We start from the raw sequence: 12,891 nt of genomic DNA, 5'->3' as shown, positions 1-12,891 counted from the left end.
TTTCTGGAGAAGAATGACTTCTACAATCTTTCCCACTGGAATCTTTATGTGGATCATAATGGAGAAATAGCTGCAGATATGGACATTGAGTTCTTCGTGTTTTCTCCTGAGGGGGATTCGACAAAAAGAAAACTGGGGAGTATTGAAAGACAGAGTATTATTATTAATGAAATTGCTCTTTCATGGCTAAATCTGCTCAACAAGGTGAGTCAAATATTGCTGCGTTTTACCTTTTTTGTAAAGATTATGACCCATTTCTTTTTTTTTTAATATATTTTTATTATTTTTACATTTAAAACAATGCAATACCGCGGAGTCGGAGTGACCATACATTCACATTATATACAGCTAGTTTAAACCATTAACAATTAATCTATTTAATACATTGTCTATCCTTCTGTCCAATCACAATATATACATTTGTTCCAGTCTTGTCATCTTGCCTTATACCAATCATAAAATCTATTCCATACTTCAAAATATTCTGATTCCCCTTTATTTTTAAGTTCAAGAGTGAGCCTACCTGCTTCTGCACAGGCCAACCCTTTTCTAATTATATCTAGCTCTGATGGTGTATTTTCTTTTTTCCAATACTGTGCATAGGTTATGCATGCTGCAGTTAGTATATGTATAATTAAATAAAGTGTATCTTTCTTAAACCCCTCCAGTATTATGCCTAGGAGAAAAGTTTCTGGTTTAAACATAATTTGTTCTCCCACCATTTGTTCTAACCATGATTGAATCATTTTCCAATATTTTTTTGCCTCATTGCACGTCCACCACATATGATAGAAAGTGACTGGTGTTTTTTTACACTTCCAACAATTTGGGGCCAGATTTTTGAACATTTTGGAAAGCCGTGCTGGGGGGAGATGCCATCTGTAGAACATCTTATAAAGATTTTCTTTATACACTGCCAATGTTAGTTTCTGATTAAGTATCCAAAGTTTTTCCAACTTAGCCAATTCCACATTGTAACCGAAATTTTTCGCCCAGGCGACCATGGTTTCTTTGACATGTTCCTGGGAAAATAGCGGGTTTAAAGATAAATATGACAAAGACCAAAATGCTGACTAAAAATATGACATCAAAAGCAAAAGAGGAGTTAACGAAGAAATTGGGTATCCAAATTGTCAAAAAAGTTAAATATCTTGGTATACATTTATCTGCGAGGTGAACCATCAAAGAAGATAATTATACTAATTTGATTAATAAAACTAAGAAAGATCTAGAAAGATGGAAAAACCTACAACTGTCCCTGATGGGCAGGATCACAGTTATAAAAATGAATATATTACCAAAATTTCTTTTCCTATTTCAGAATATTCCCATTAAATTAAAAAAGGTGTCTTCAAGGATTTGAATCAATTGGTTTCGAAATTTATCTGGCAGGGAAGAAAACCAAGAATAAACTTTAAGGTCATGCAAGACACTAAGGAAAAGGGAGGATTTGGCATACCAGATTGGGAACTCTATTATACTGCAGCCATATTAACATGGCTAAGGGAATGGATAATGCTGAGAAATAAAAGGTTACTCAAATTGGAAGGCCATGACCTCCAAGCAGGCTGGCATGCCTTCCTCTGGTATGAAAAAGGATCTGCACAGAAATATTTTAGTAGACATTACATCAGACAATCTCTGTTACTAATATGGAACAAAATTAAACATGACCACTATACTAAAATACCTATTTGGCTATCTACGATGGAAGCATACATACACCCAAATTTAATCAACATGGAAAATATAGTCACATATAAAGAGTTATTGAACAGGCAGGGGGAGATCAAAACTAGATCAGAATTGACATCACTAGGAGTACAAGTAGAATGGTGGTCTTATTTACAGATACAATCAAGGTATGCACAGGATAGGAAGAACGAAGGTATTGCCAAAGAATACACAATATTAGATAAACTTTTGATACAGACAGAAAACAGACTGATCAAAGATTATGACCCATTTCAAGTGGGTGAACTCTAGTCGCCATGGCTGATGATGACCTTCACTGGGAGCTGAATGCACAGAAGAGAAACCCTTTTGTTAGATGGCTTGTGAGGACTTCAATGCTGTTCACAAAAGTCTCCTTCAGATGCCATGATAAGGAAACTCCTTTTAATCTGATTCAGACATGTCCAATATTGGATGCTGGGCAGGGGTGGGATCCTACCCTTTGAACAACTGCTTTGCTGAGCACCTGCACCTGACATGCGTGACACATGCGGAGTGTGCATGCGCAGTTCAAAGGAAAACAGCTGAGGCACTCTGCTGCGCCAATCAGCTGGGCTAAAAACCAAGGAAATATAGGGGACTTTAACCTGGGGGTGGGCAAGTGGGCCCACCTGAAGGTCGGAGTGAACCGGTTCGCTCTCAGCTGATCTTCGGACTTACCCGTTTGGCCGAATTGGTAACCCCCCCCCCAATTGATGCTGGGTGATTATTCTTTAGACCATGGATCTGGTTGGTGTCCCCCAACTGTGGTTCTTCAGTAGAAAAAAAACCCAGATCCAGAGCTGGACACAAGTCTCCTACTCTTGTCCCATGTGCTGAAGATGAAAAGATCCATTTTTGAGGGACTAGTTCTCATGCCCTCTCCTGCATCTCATCTCACCCCAGTTCTAGAAACTAGGCAGTCAGTTTTAGTCTTAATTGAGAACCATATGAATTGAGGGAAGAAACACACAAATAAATCAAGCCCTAATTTTTAAGGATTTCCTCCCCTTTCTACTTAGCTGGGGGATGGTTTTGGATCACTTTCAAAGGGAAGCAGTTTTGCCATGTTCTATATACTCCAGAAGAAGCCTATCCAGATCCTACTGGTATGAAGTTTCTTTCTTCATTACAATATTATTTTATTTAATAAATCTTATATAATAAAAATAATAATAAACCTTTCACAATAATTTCTTTTCCAAAATTTAATGCAAGCTCATTGTACTAAAATCATATTTATGTGAAGAATGGAGAAATGCATGTGAAGAAGGCTAAGGGGAGGAACCAAACTGGTTGTCACTTAAAGCTGAAGTCTTTTCAATTCCATCCCTCCAGTCTTTCTTAAGTTGAAACATCCTTTATTTCAATGTTAGAGGCCAAAAGCAAAGGGGAGTGATTAAATGAACAATCCGCCAGTATTTATCTCTCCTAAATCTGTTTGGAATGAGTCAATGACTTTGTAGTTATCTAAATGAAGCTGAGGAACTCTTGGGCTAATGTTATTGTCTACATCCATTTTCATGCATGCTTCATTCCAATATATTTTCTTTCACATTTCTTCTTTGTCTGCTTAGTCTCTGCCTCAGTCCCAATGTGGGGAAAGTTGTCATCCTGGATTTGTCAAGCGGAAGCGAGAAGGAGAGCCTGCTTGCTGCTATGACTGCATTCCTTGCCCTGAGGGGACCATCTCCATTCATGAAGGTGGGGGACACCAAGGAAAAGGGCAGGCCTTGTGGAAGTGGATTCATCTGAAACACTGTCATGAAAGTGCAAGTTGAAAGACCGATTGAAGCTCAATTGTTTTTTTTTCTCTTTTTGCTAATAGTTTGGCAGTTCGATTCTCACCAGCTGAAGGTTGACTCAGCCTTCCATCCTTCTGAGATTGGTGAAATGAGGACCCAGGTGGTTGGGAGCAATAGGCTGATTCTAAACTGCTTAGAGAGGGCTGTAAAGCACATGAAGTGGTTTATAAGTCTAAACACTATTGCTATTATCTTCAAATTGCACAATTTCTTACTTAGAGAGAGGAATAGCAGAAACACCTTGAGGGAGGGCCTAGGAAGAGATAGGAGATTAGGACGTTTTAGTTGGGATTCCTGATTATTTGCAGAACCAACTTTTTTTATAGCTCATTCAGTGTCAAAAGATAGGAATCCAGAATCAAGTATACTAAGAAGTGCATATCTGGCAGGATCCAAGAAAAGTGTCTAAAAAATTAGCTGATTTATTACCTACCTCTAATAACATAGATTCTTCAAATTACAGAAGGAATCATACAGGTTCCAGGACTTCCTCCAATGTCATAAACTATAAAAATGTATCTGGGTTTTTTTTCTTGTTTTTTTTTAGAAAATGTTACTCTTCTTACCTTCTTTCTGTAGAGATTTTAAGAAATGCTTTTCAGAAAATGTTGCTGGTAAGAGTTGTTGCCCTAAGAAGTTGTTTTTTGATCTATGAAAGTACAGAATACTTTTTTAAAATGTTGCTTTTTTTGTTTTACTCAGATACAGAAAAATGCACCAAATGTCCAGATGAAAAATATCCAAATGAGGACAGAATCCAATGTATCCACAAAGTTATATCTTTCCTTTCTTATGAAGAACATCTGGGAATCATTCTTGTGTCTTTTGCCCTACTCTTCTTCTTAGCCACAGGCCTTGTTTTAATCATATTCATTAAACATCAGGAAACTCCCATTGTGAAAGCTAACAACCGAGACCTCTCTTACATCCTCCTGGTCTCCCTACTGCTTTGCTTCCTGTCTCCTTTTCTCTTCATTGGTCAACCAAGGAAAGCCACTTGCCTTCTCCGACAAACAGTTTTCACCATCATCTTCTCAGTTGCCGTTTCTTCTCTCTTGGCAAAAACCATCACAGTGGTGCTGGCTTTCCTGGCCGCAAAACCAGGAAACCAAGTGAAGAAATGGTTGGGGAAGAGCTTGGCCAACTGCATCATCCTTTCTTGTTCTAGTGTCCAAATTGTGATCTGCTCCATCTGGTTGAGAATTTCTCCCCCATTCAGTGACTCAGACTTCCACTCCCAGCCTGGAGAGATCATCCTGCAATGCAATGAGGGCTCTGTTTTCATGTTCTACATCACACTCAGCTACATGGGCTTTCTGGCTGCCATCTGTTTCACAATGGCTTTTCTAGCCAGGAATCTCCCTGGAGCCTTCAATGAAGCCAAGCTGATCACCTTCAGCATGCTGGTCTTCTGCAATGTCTGGGTCTCCTTCCTGCCCAGCTACCTGAGCACCAAGGGGAAATACATGATGGCCGTGCAGGTCTTCTCCATCTTGACCTCCAGTGCTGGTCTCCTTGTTTGCATCTTCATCCCCAAGTGTTACATTATTATTCTGAGGCCAGACTTGAATACAAAAGAGCATCTTACGACCAGAAGAAATGTGTAGATGTCAGTTAGAGGAATTTCCACTCTCAAAACATTCCAACAGGCCAAGCATAGAAATTGTTTCAAACTGCCCCCATACATGATCTGGGACAACAATTTTAAGTGAAATAATCAAAGGGCAATTGGAAGATAGGGTCCTCCATACTTATCAGTATAATTACAAGATGTGGATAATCTGGTGTTCTATCCTCACTACATGTCAGCCTGTGGGCAGCTTGACATGAAGCTAAACCCACCTATCCTCCAAGAAAACAGACCATATGCACAGATCTGAATACTTTTTTGAAAGAACGGGATATGGTGAAACATGGGAAAAATAGAGATACATACAATGAAAACCAAATACAAGATAGGCAGTATTGAGTTACTGCTGAACATAACAATTTATACATACAAATATTTTAAATCTCACCAACGGTGCTCTATGTGTGGATGTGTTTGTCCTTGGATGACCATGTGCCATTAAGATGGATTCTTCTTTGTGCTTCTCCAAATGCTAAAGGAAATGGAGTCTGGCTTCCCAGCATGCACTTGTTTGAGATTGTAGGCTGATGCGTAAAATGGGTTGGGTCAGCTTCAAACAATGTAATTGGTATTGTTTCTCCGGCCACTAGATGGGGCTAGTGAGCAGCAACATATGTAAAATTTATATGCTGAGGCATGACATCTAAATGATCCAGCTGGTCAAATTATGTAGAAATAAAATGAGAGCTGAAGATACATCCATGTAACAGTTTTACCAAACAATTCCCAAAGAATTGAGAGTGAAAGGATTAGAGCATGCACAGAGTGTAACTAACTCAGCTTTTGATATTCTTGCTGAGCTGAGCTTCATTGTAGCCTAAATACACCACCTGCAGAGTTAAAAACTCCAGGCTAAATACCAAGCTTAGCCTTCTTAAGTGTAACCTTGGTGTAACTTTAAAATGTTTATTTTATCTGCTGTAACTCATCTTTTCAACAAATCCATGACAAAACCTCCCAGTTTAAACCTGAATTAGTTGTAGGATAGGGGAGAATGTTCATATAAAGTTAGGCTGAAAGAATCCCTTATAGAAGACAAAAAGATGCAATGCATGTTAATACAATATTGGGTGTTTTATGTGGGTTCTGCAGTCCCTTCATATAACTGCAATTATTGAATAAACCATGCCTAAGTAAATGGGGTTTCAATTAATCTATCAGAATAGAGCTGGACGGGACCTTGGAGGTCTTCTAGTCCAACCCCGTTCAAGCAGGAGACCCTATACATTTCAGATAGGTGGCTGTCATGTCTCCAGCGCTGAAGCCCTTACAATCTCTGAAGACAAGCCAGTCCATTGGTTAATTGTCCTAATTAGGAAGTTTCTCTTTAATTTCCAATTTCTTCTCTCTTTGATTAGTTTCCATCCATTGGTTCTTGTCTTGCCTTCTGGTGCTTTGGAAAATAGATTGACTCCCTCTATTCTTTGTGGCAGTCCCACAAATACAGGAATATTGCTATCACATCCCCCTCCCCAAGTCCTTCTTATCCCTAGACTAGCCAAACCCAAATCCTGCAGCCCTTCTTCATATGTCTCCAGGCCTTCAATCATCTCACTTGCTCTTCTCTGCACTTTTTCCAAAGTTTTCAAATATCTTTTTTTGTCATGTGGTGACCAAAACCTGTAAAGAAAAGACCCAACCTAGAATGAAGGAGAACTTAATTCTGACAGTTGGAACAATGAGCCCCCTGCTTGAGCAGAGGGTTGGACTAGAAGACCTCCAAGGTCCCTTCCAACTGCCATTCTGCTATTCGGTCTACAGTCGCTGAGGAGACATTTTCATTTCCTAAAAGAAAAACCTTACACATTTATTCAAAAAAATGAATTGTATATTATAAGTGTTTTCAACTAATGCCAAAATTAATCTTCCTACTAAAATACTAAAATTGTTTTCTATTTCAGATATTTTCTATAAGCTCCTTATCCCCACTATTTCCTTTTACTGTGCAATTTTACATCCATCTTCCTATCTTTTATCTGTTTTTAGTTTCTGTTTCCTCTTTTCCTTCTTTCAAGGTCTTTTCCCTTCATTTAATTTTTTTTTTAAAAAAATATTCTTTCATATTTTCCTATCCGGGGCTGCATCTGAGGAAGTTTTTTCCCTGAAAGAGAGAAGATTTCGCCTTCAACTCCTCCAGTTCTGAGGGAAGACAATAGCCCCGCCCCCTCTCTCTCCCTAGTGGCTGCCTCTCTTGCTGGCCTGCTTCTGTCGTCAAGGCAACCCAGCAGCAGCCAATCAAACAGGAGGGAAGAGGCTATGGTTGCCTGGGAACTCACCCACCAATCAGCCCAAGGGAGAAGGGGTTGAACAGACAAAACTGGGGGAGGGGGGAGAGAATTTCAAATAAGGATAAAATAAAAAGGGTTTTAAGTGTTGTGATAAAGAGGCAAAAACTTCCAATGATCTGCTTTCCCCCCTCAGTGCCCTATGGGTGGAAGGGAGTGGCAGTGGAGCATGGGTCCCCCTTCCCTCCCTCCCTCCCTCCCTCCCGTGGCGTGAAAGGCATCCTTCATTTCTCCCATTGCAGAGAGACTGGCTCAGGCAGGAACAATCAGCCACAGGATTCAGCCAAAGGTCCACAAAATCAGCTCAGACAAAGGCCTGGGATTTGCATCCCCCCTTTGGCCTACAGAGCCAGCCATGAGCCCATAGGAATCTGACAAAAGCCCATGGACCATTAAAGGACATGTCCTTGCACAGGAACAGAAAGCTCAGAGAAGGGGCAAAGAGGGGATAAAAACCCTCCCACCCTAAACTCCATTTGCCCAGAATCACTTGTGGTTGGTGGTTCTGCTCCCTCAATAAAGAGAACCTTTCTTTCCAATCAGCCTCCCTTTTATCTGCAGTGCCTTAGCTGGGAAATGAACCAGATGGGTTTTCCTTCCAACAAGTGCAAAGCCCCCATGACTAGATTTTAATTAACACATTGGGGGGGGGGAGGGGGTTCCTGTTCACACTGTTGCATTAATCTTTTTTTGATGGAGCCCTTCAGCATTAACTTTAAAAAGAATTAAAATTTGGCTCTAACTGCACAGGAAGCCATTTCAGTTTTGTGACATGTTCAGGGATTAAATAATCCCCAGGGTTTTCTCTTTAACCTCCATGCCAACAAATATCACACTTCTTTTCCTTCTTCAGCCACAGGTGCCATTTATTCCCTCTGGGCCAATTTCAAGCATGGAGCTTTCAAACCTCTCAATTCTTGGTGACTGATTTAATTCCATCTCTATCTTACCATTTTGAACCCTGTGGGGATTGTTTCCCTTCCGTTTCTCTCCAGAAAAAATCCCCACAAACTCTGAGTCCAAGAACTGGTTGAATTAGCCAGGGATCTCTAGTGAGAAGGAGAATTATTATCCTCAGAGTTTCATCTCTGCTCTTTGGCCGAATCCTCCAGGGGAGACTTTGGGCAGAGACAGAGGGAGTCAGCTGCAGTTCACTTCTCAGACTCACCCAGAAGGCCCTAAATGGAAAACTTTCCCGGTGGAGAACTTTGCTTTAGGCAAAAAGTGTCACTGGGTGATTTCAGACTTTGGACTTCCCTCCCCACTAAAGATCAGGGCTCTCTGTCTTCCTTCACATCAAAGTGTTTTACCCTTGGGAAAATAAGATCTGAATGCAAATGCAGCCATGTTTCTCCTTGCAGGGGTCACCCACCACCACGAGAGCCCCCTTTGCCACTTTCCTCCCCCAAATGTGAGCTCTATCTTCAGGGGGTAAAAGCCTCCCCTTGACATCCTTACACCCCCATTGAGCTCTCTTTCTGGTGTAGAAGTGTTGGGGGTCCTGTATCTATCCACATGTGGTTTGGTAAGATCTTCCCCTATGGCTGAAGGCCCCCCTTCCTTCCATCTTGCCCCAATGGGACCCTGCAGTGCTTGGGCCTGATCCCCATTGCCTCCTGGAAGTGGCCACCATTTTCCATACTCTGACAAGACCTTGTAGAAATTGCATCTGTTTTGGAAGCTTTCTACCCTGATCCTCAGGCTTTTGGGAGACTGCAAACCTCTCTTGGCTCTTTCTAGCTTTGGGAATGCAGACAATGAATGGCAAGACGGGTTCAGAATGAGCTTCCTAAAAACTTCCCCTTCCTCCTTTGACCCCCTTCCTCCCCTCAAAACCCAAATTTCTTCAATAAAGAAACACAAAGGAAACCTGGAAGAGACAAACATGTTCATATTTCACTTCTCCCCCATTCTCCAGAATTAGGTGCTAAAACTAAACTCTCCACCTCTGTTCTTAAATCTCTCTCCCAGTTAACAATTTGCTAAAAATACAGCATGCCTGAAATAGAATAACAGAGTTGGAAGGAACTTTGGAGGTCTTCTAGTCTAACCCCCTGATCAAGCAGGCAACCCTGCCATTTACCATCTCAGACAAATGGTTCTCCAATCTCTTTGCAAAACTCCCCAGTGTTGGAGCACCCATAACTTCTGGAGGCAAGTCCTTCCACTGATTAATTGTTCCCCTCCCAGGAAATTTCTCCTTAGTTTTAGGTTGGTTCGATGTTACTCACTTTGATTCCAAGGAGTCAAAGTGAAAAGGAAAGAAGGAAGCAAAGAAAAATTTTCTTCTCTGTTGGCAAAGCAAACTCTGAGTTCACTGTTGCCTCAAGTGCCCCACCGCATGTGAGGAGGTCCCCTCCCTCAGAAGAGAGGTTTCTGACCACACCTAAGGCTGCCCTGACTCCATCCGCCTTCCTCTTTTCCAGCATGCCCCCCCTTCCCTTGACAGGAAGGGACCTCCACCTCTTGCAGCCCAACTGGCCTTCTAGGAATCCTGCTTTATCTCCTTCCCTGCAGCTTTCATGATATTTGAAATTCATGGTCAAAATTGGAGCTTTCCTACTGCTTCCACAGAGACCAAACTGCCTGAGCTTAGTAAGTTGGAGCCCACTTGGCTGGTCTTGCAAGACTGAAGCCAGACTCAGGAAGGTCAGAGTCAGTTGTGTGTGAAAGCTATCAGAAAGACCATAGGGGAAAAGAGTTTTCAGAAGTGGTTTGCCATTGTGTCTTTCCTGGGGCATCAGAGATTGGCTGGCCAAGGTTCACCTAGCTGGCTTTGTGCCCAAGGGAAGACTAGAATTCATGGTCTCCTGGTTACTATCCTGAAGTCATGACCATAGACAGGCTCTGTTCAAAGCCATACAACCCACTTAACATGGTCACTTCACCAATGGCTGCATTCACACTTGCAACTTTTAACTCTGGTTTATTTTCTGAGTTTGAACCTGTTGGCCAATGGGCTAGTGAATCATGTGTATTAATTCAGCAGGGAATAGCTCAACAATAATTTATAACAGAAATAAGATGGAGACAGTTTTCTTCTTATAAGGGCCACATTCACACAACATCATTCACCAGGCTGAAGAAATGTTCTTGCAGCCACCCTGGGACAAAAGACAGTTCTAGGTGAAGCCTCCTGAAAGGCTATCATAAACCATGGATGACCACATCCACCTCTCCTCCATTTCTCTGGGCTCTCCCTAGATTCAAACCCACAAATTAGGTGGCCACATTTCCAACTGAGGAGAGTTTTCCTTCCCTCTGGGCTCGGCTTCAGTGAGACATGGCAGTAACACGATGGACAGAAGAAGCCATGTTACACATCAACCTGGCTCTCCAATTCACAGATATCAACTGGAACCTGGAGCCACTAACAGACACTGAGGACTCTACAATGGGATGACTTTGAAATAATGGAGCTGGGATATTGGTCATCCTTTGCTCCCCATTGTGAGGTTGGACCTGCCTGCTCCTTCTGCTTCCCCTCTCACTCAACCCTCACCTCCCCATTTCTCCCTTCTAGGCCAAGCTGTACATATTAACATTCCCCCTCCAGATAGGAATCCTAATCCATCAACAATTAACCAACTTAAACAGAGACTCCAAACTGGCCCTTTGAAGCACTTGGAGGTCTTCTGGGTGGAGTTTTACATAAAGCCTCAGATATGAGAATGTCACAGGAGTTGCACCATCTACAAAACCAGAGAAACTTACATCAGGTCCTCCTAAACCCACTACTGGGTGGTTGTGGCAAAATAAATCAGGTTACACCATCCACCAGACTCTGGGTGATGCCACCACCTCAGCTGTAGACCTCACAGTACACGGTGGATGTTAAGAAACCATGAAATTCGAAAATTTAAAGGCTCTCAGTGTGGAAGAGACAACACAGAAAGTAAAAAGAAAACAAAAACAAAAACTTATATTTATATCGTTCTATAATCATCTCTCTATTAACTAATGATACAGTCAACAGGCCTTCCCTTTCTTGTCTCTGAGTCTGCTCTCATGCAAACACTGATATTTCTAGAAAAAATGGCAAATTAAATTTCTCTTTAGTTATAAGGAATTCAAAAATAATCTCTAATTTGGGATGAATATATGGAAATCCCAAAGAAAAGAAAATCCCAAACTCTAACATTAAGTTGGGTTCAAGGATAATGAATGCTTACATGGCATTAGAGCAAAGGCAGCACTAGAGTTAAATGGCACCAATGCAGAGTGGCACAAAATTCCTCATCAGTCTCTGGAGGCAAAAGCCCACATTGAAGGACATCAGAAGTCACTTTTCTGGCTGTTGAGGTATCTTGCTCCAGCATCACTTTCTGGACATGTCCTAACAGGCAGGACTGTGACCACTACACAACACTGTCTCAAGAGGTCTATCTGTGATTTTTCACTAATATGATTTTCTCCACCTGCCCCTCATCAGATGGTAGAGATTCAGGATCCCAAAAGGATAAGTTCCTTCTCATTGTAATTATCACCTCATAGGCCTTGAGACCTCTCCTCCTCCTCCTCCTCCTCCTCCTCCTCCTCCTCCTCCTCCTCCTCCTCCTCCTCCTCCTCCAGTGACTGCCTTTGATGTAAACATCACATTGAAGTGACATGGAAGGGATCTTGCATTAGAAAAGGATAAATACTACAAGTTATGCTTTTTGTGGCTCGAGTTACAGGATAGGCAGGAGCTGTGATCTTCTATGTACTTTCTCTCTCTTCCAGCAGAATCTTGGTTTGTCTCGGTTTGAGTCATGAAAGCCATTGGATATTCCCTCCTGTGTGACTGCTTCCAATTCTTCTAATTGTTCTTTAGAAACAGGAAGGAGATTGATTCAACCCCATGAATTATGGACCTCCTGCTTCTGCTTCTGATGCTGCTGGTGCCCCAGTCAGTCTCTGGGAAACTTAGAATGAAGTGCCCATTGAATTTGGACCACCAGGATGGGGAAAAGCCATGGAGCTATTACAGGCCAGGAGATCTTCTCATTGGTATAGTCATCTCTGCATCTGAAATAACACCTGCAATATTACCTTTCAACATGGCTCCTTCTAGTCAGATTCAGTTGTAAGTCATTCACTGTGATGGAGATTCATTCCCTCCATTTGCAAGTCTAAAACCTTCTTTCTTTTTTCTTCTTATTTTAGTTACTCTTATATTGCAGGACCTGACAAATTCTTGAATCCTTTTGATTTTCCGCATCCTCTCTCTTTTGCCTTATTTTCCTGGAGAGGCTCAAATCCATATTATGAGGAAAATAAAACCTTATAGAAACCCACATTATTTTCCTCTTCCTGTTCAGTCCTCAGTTGATGACTTGAACACTAAGTTTTCTTGAAAGCAGTGATACTTGTAGTTTCCTCTAGCCAGGTCATTTCTATATTTTTATGACTGTAGATTGATATTTATTCCTAAAAAATAAGGGATTGAAAAAATAAGAGGATGACATCTTTAAAAAAC

General features: G+C 41.5%; 2 protein-coding genes across 2 annotated transcripts in view; one reads left to right on the top strand and one right to left on the bottom strand.

Annotated features, from left to right (window-relative positions):
• LOC309382660 (taste receptor type 1 member 2-like) overlaps positions 1-12,891 on the bottom strand; it is a gene marked incomplete at its 3' end in the record, with an annotated part of 256,900 nt that overhangs the window by 26,384 nt on the left and 217,625 nt on the right. The gene's annotated exons all lie outside the window — the stretch shown is intronic.
• Positions 1-12,891, top strand: part of LOC309384587 (uncharacterized protein) — a gene marked incomplete at both ends in the record, with an annotated part of 44,165 nt that overhangs the window by 5,794 nt on the left and 25,480 nt on the right. The window contains 2 exons of the mRNA XM_081938288.1: positions 3,291-3,417; positions 4,221-4,291. Of these exons, the coding sequence (XP_081794414.1) occupies positions 3,291-3,417; positions 4,221-4,291 (198 nt within the window). The remainder of the gene's footprint in view (positions 1-3,290; positions 3,418-4,220; positions 4,292-12,891) is intronic.

This window comes from Natrix helvetica (assembly GCF_964273705.1).
Source record: "Natrix helvetica genome assembly, chromosome: 1".
Taxonomy (NCBI): Eukaryota; Metazoa; Chordata; class Lepidosauria; order Squamata; family Natricidae; genus Natrix; species Natrix helvetica.
The sequence above is the reverse complement of the archived record's forward strand: the minus strand, read 5'-3'. Positions and strand labels throughout refer to the sequence as shown.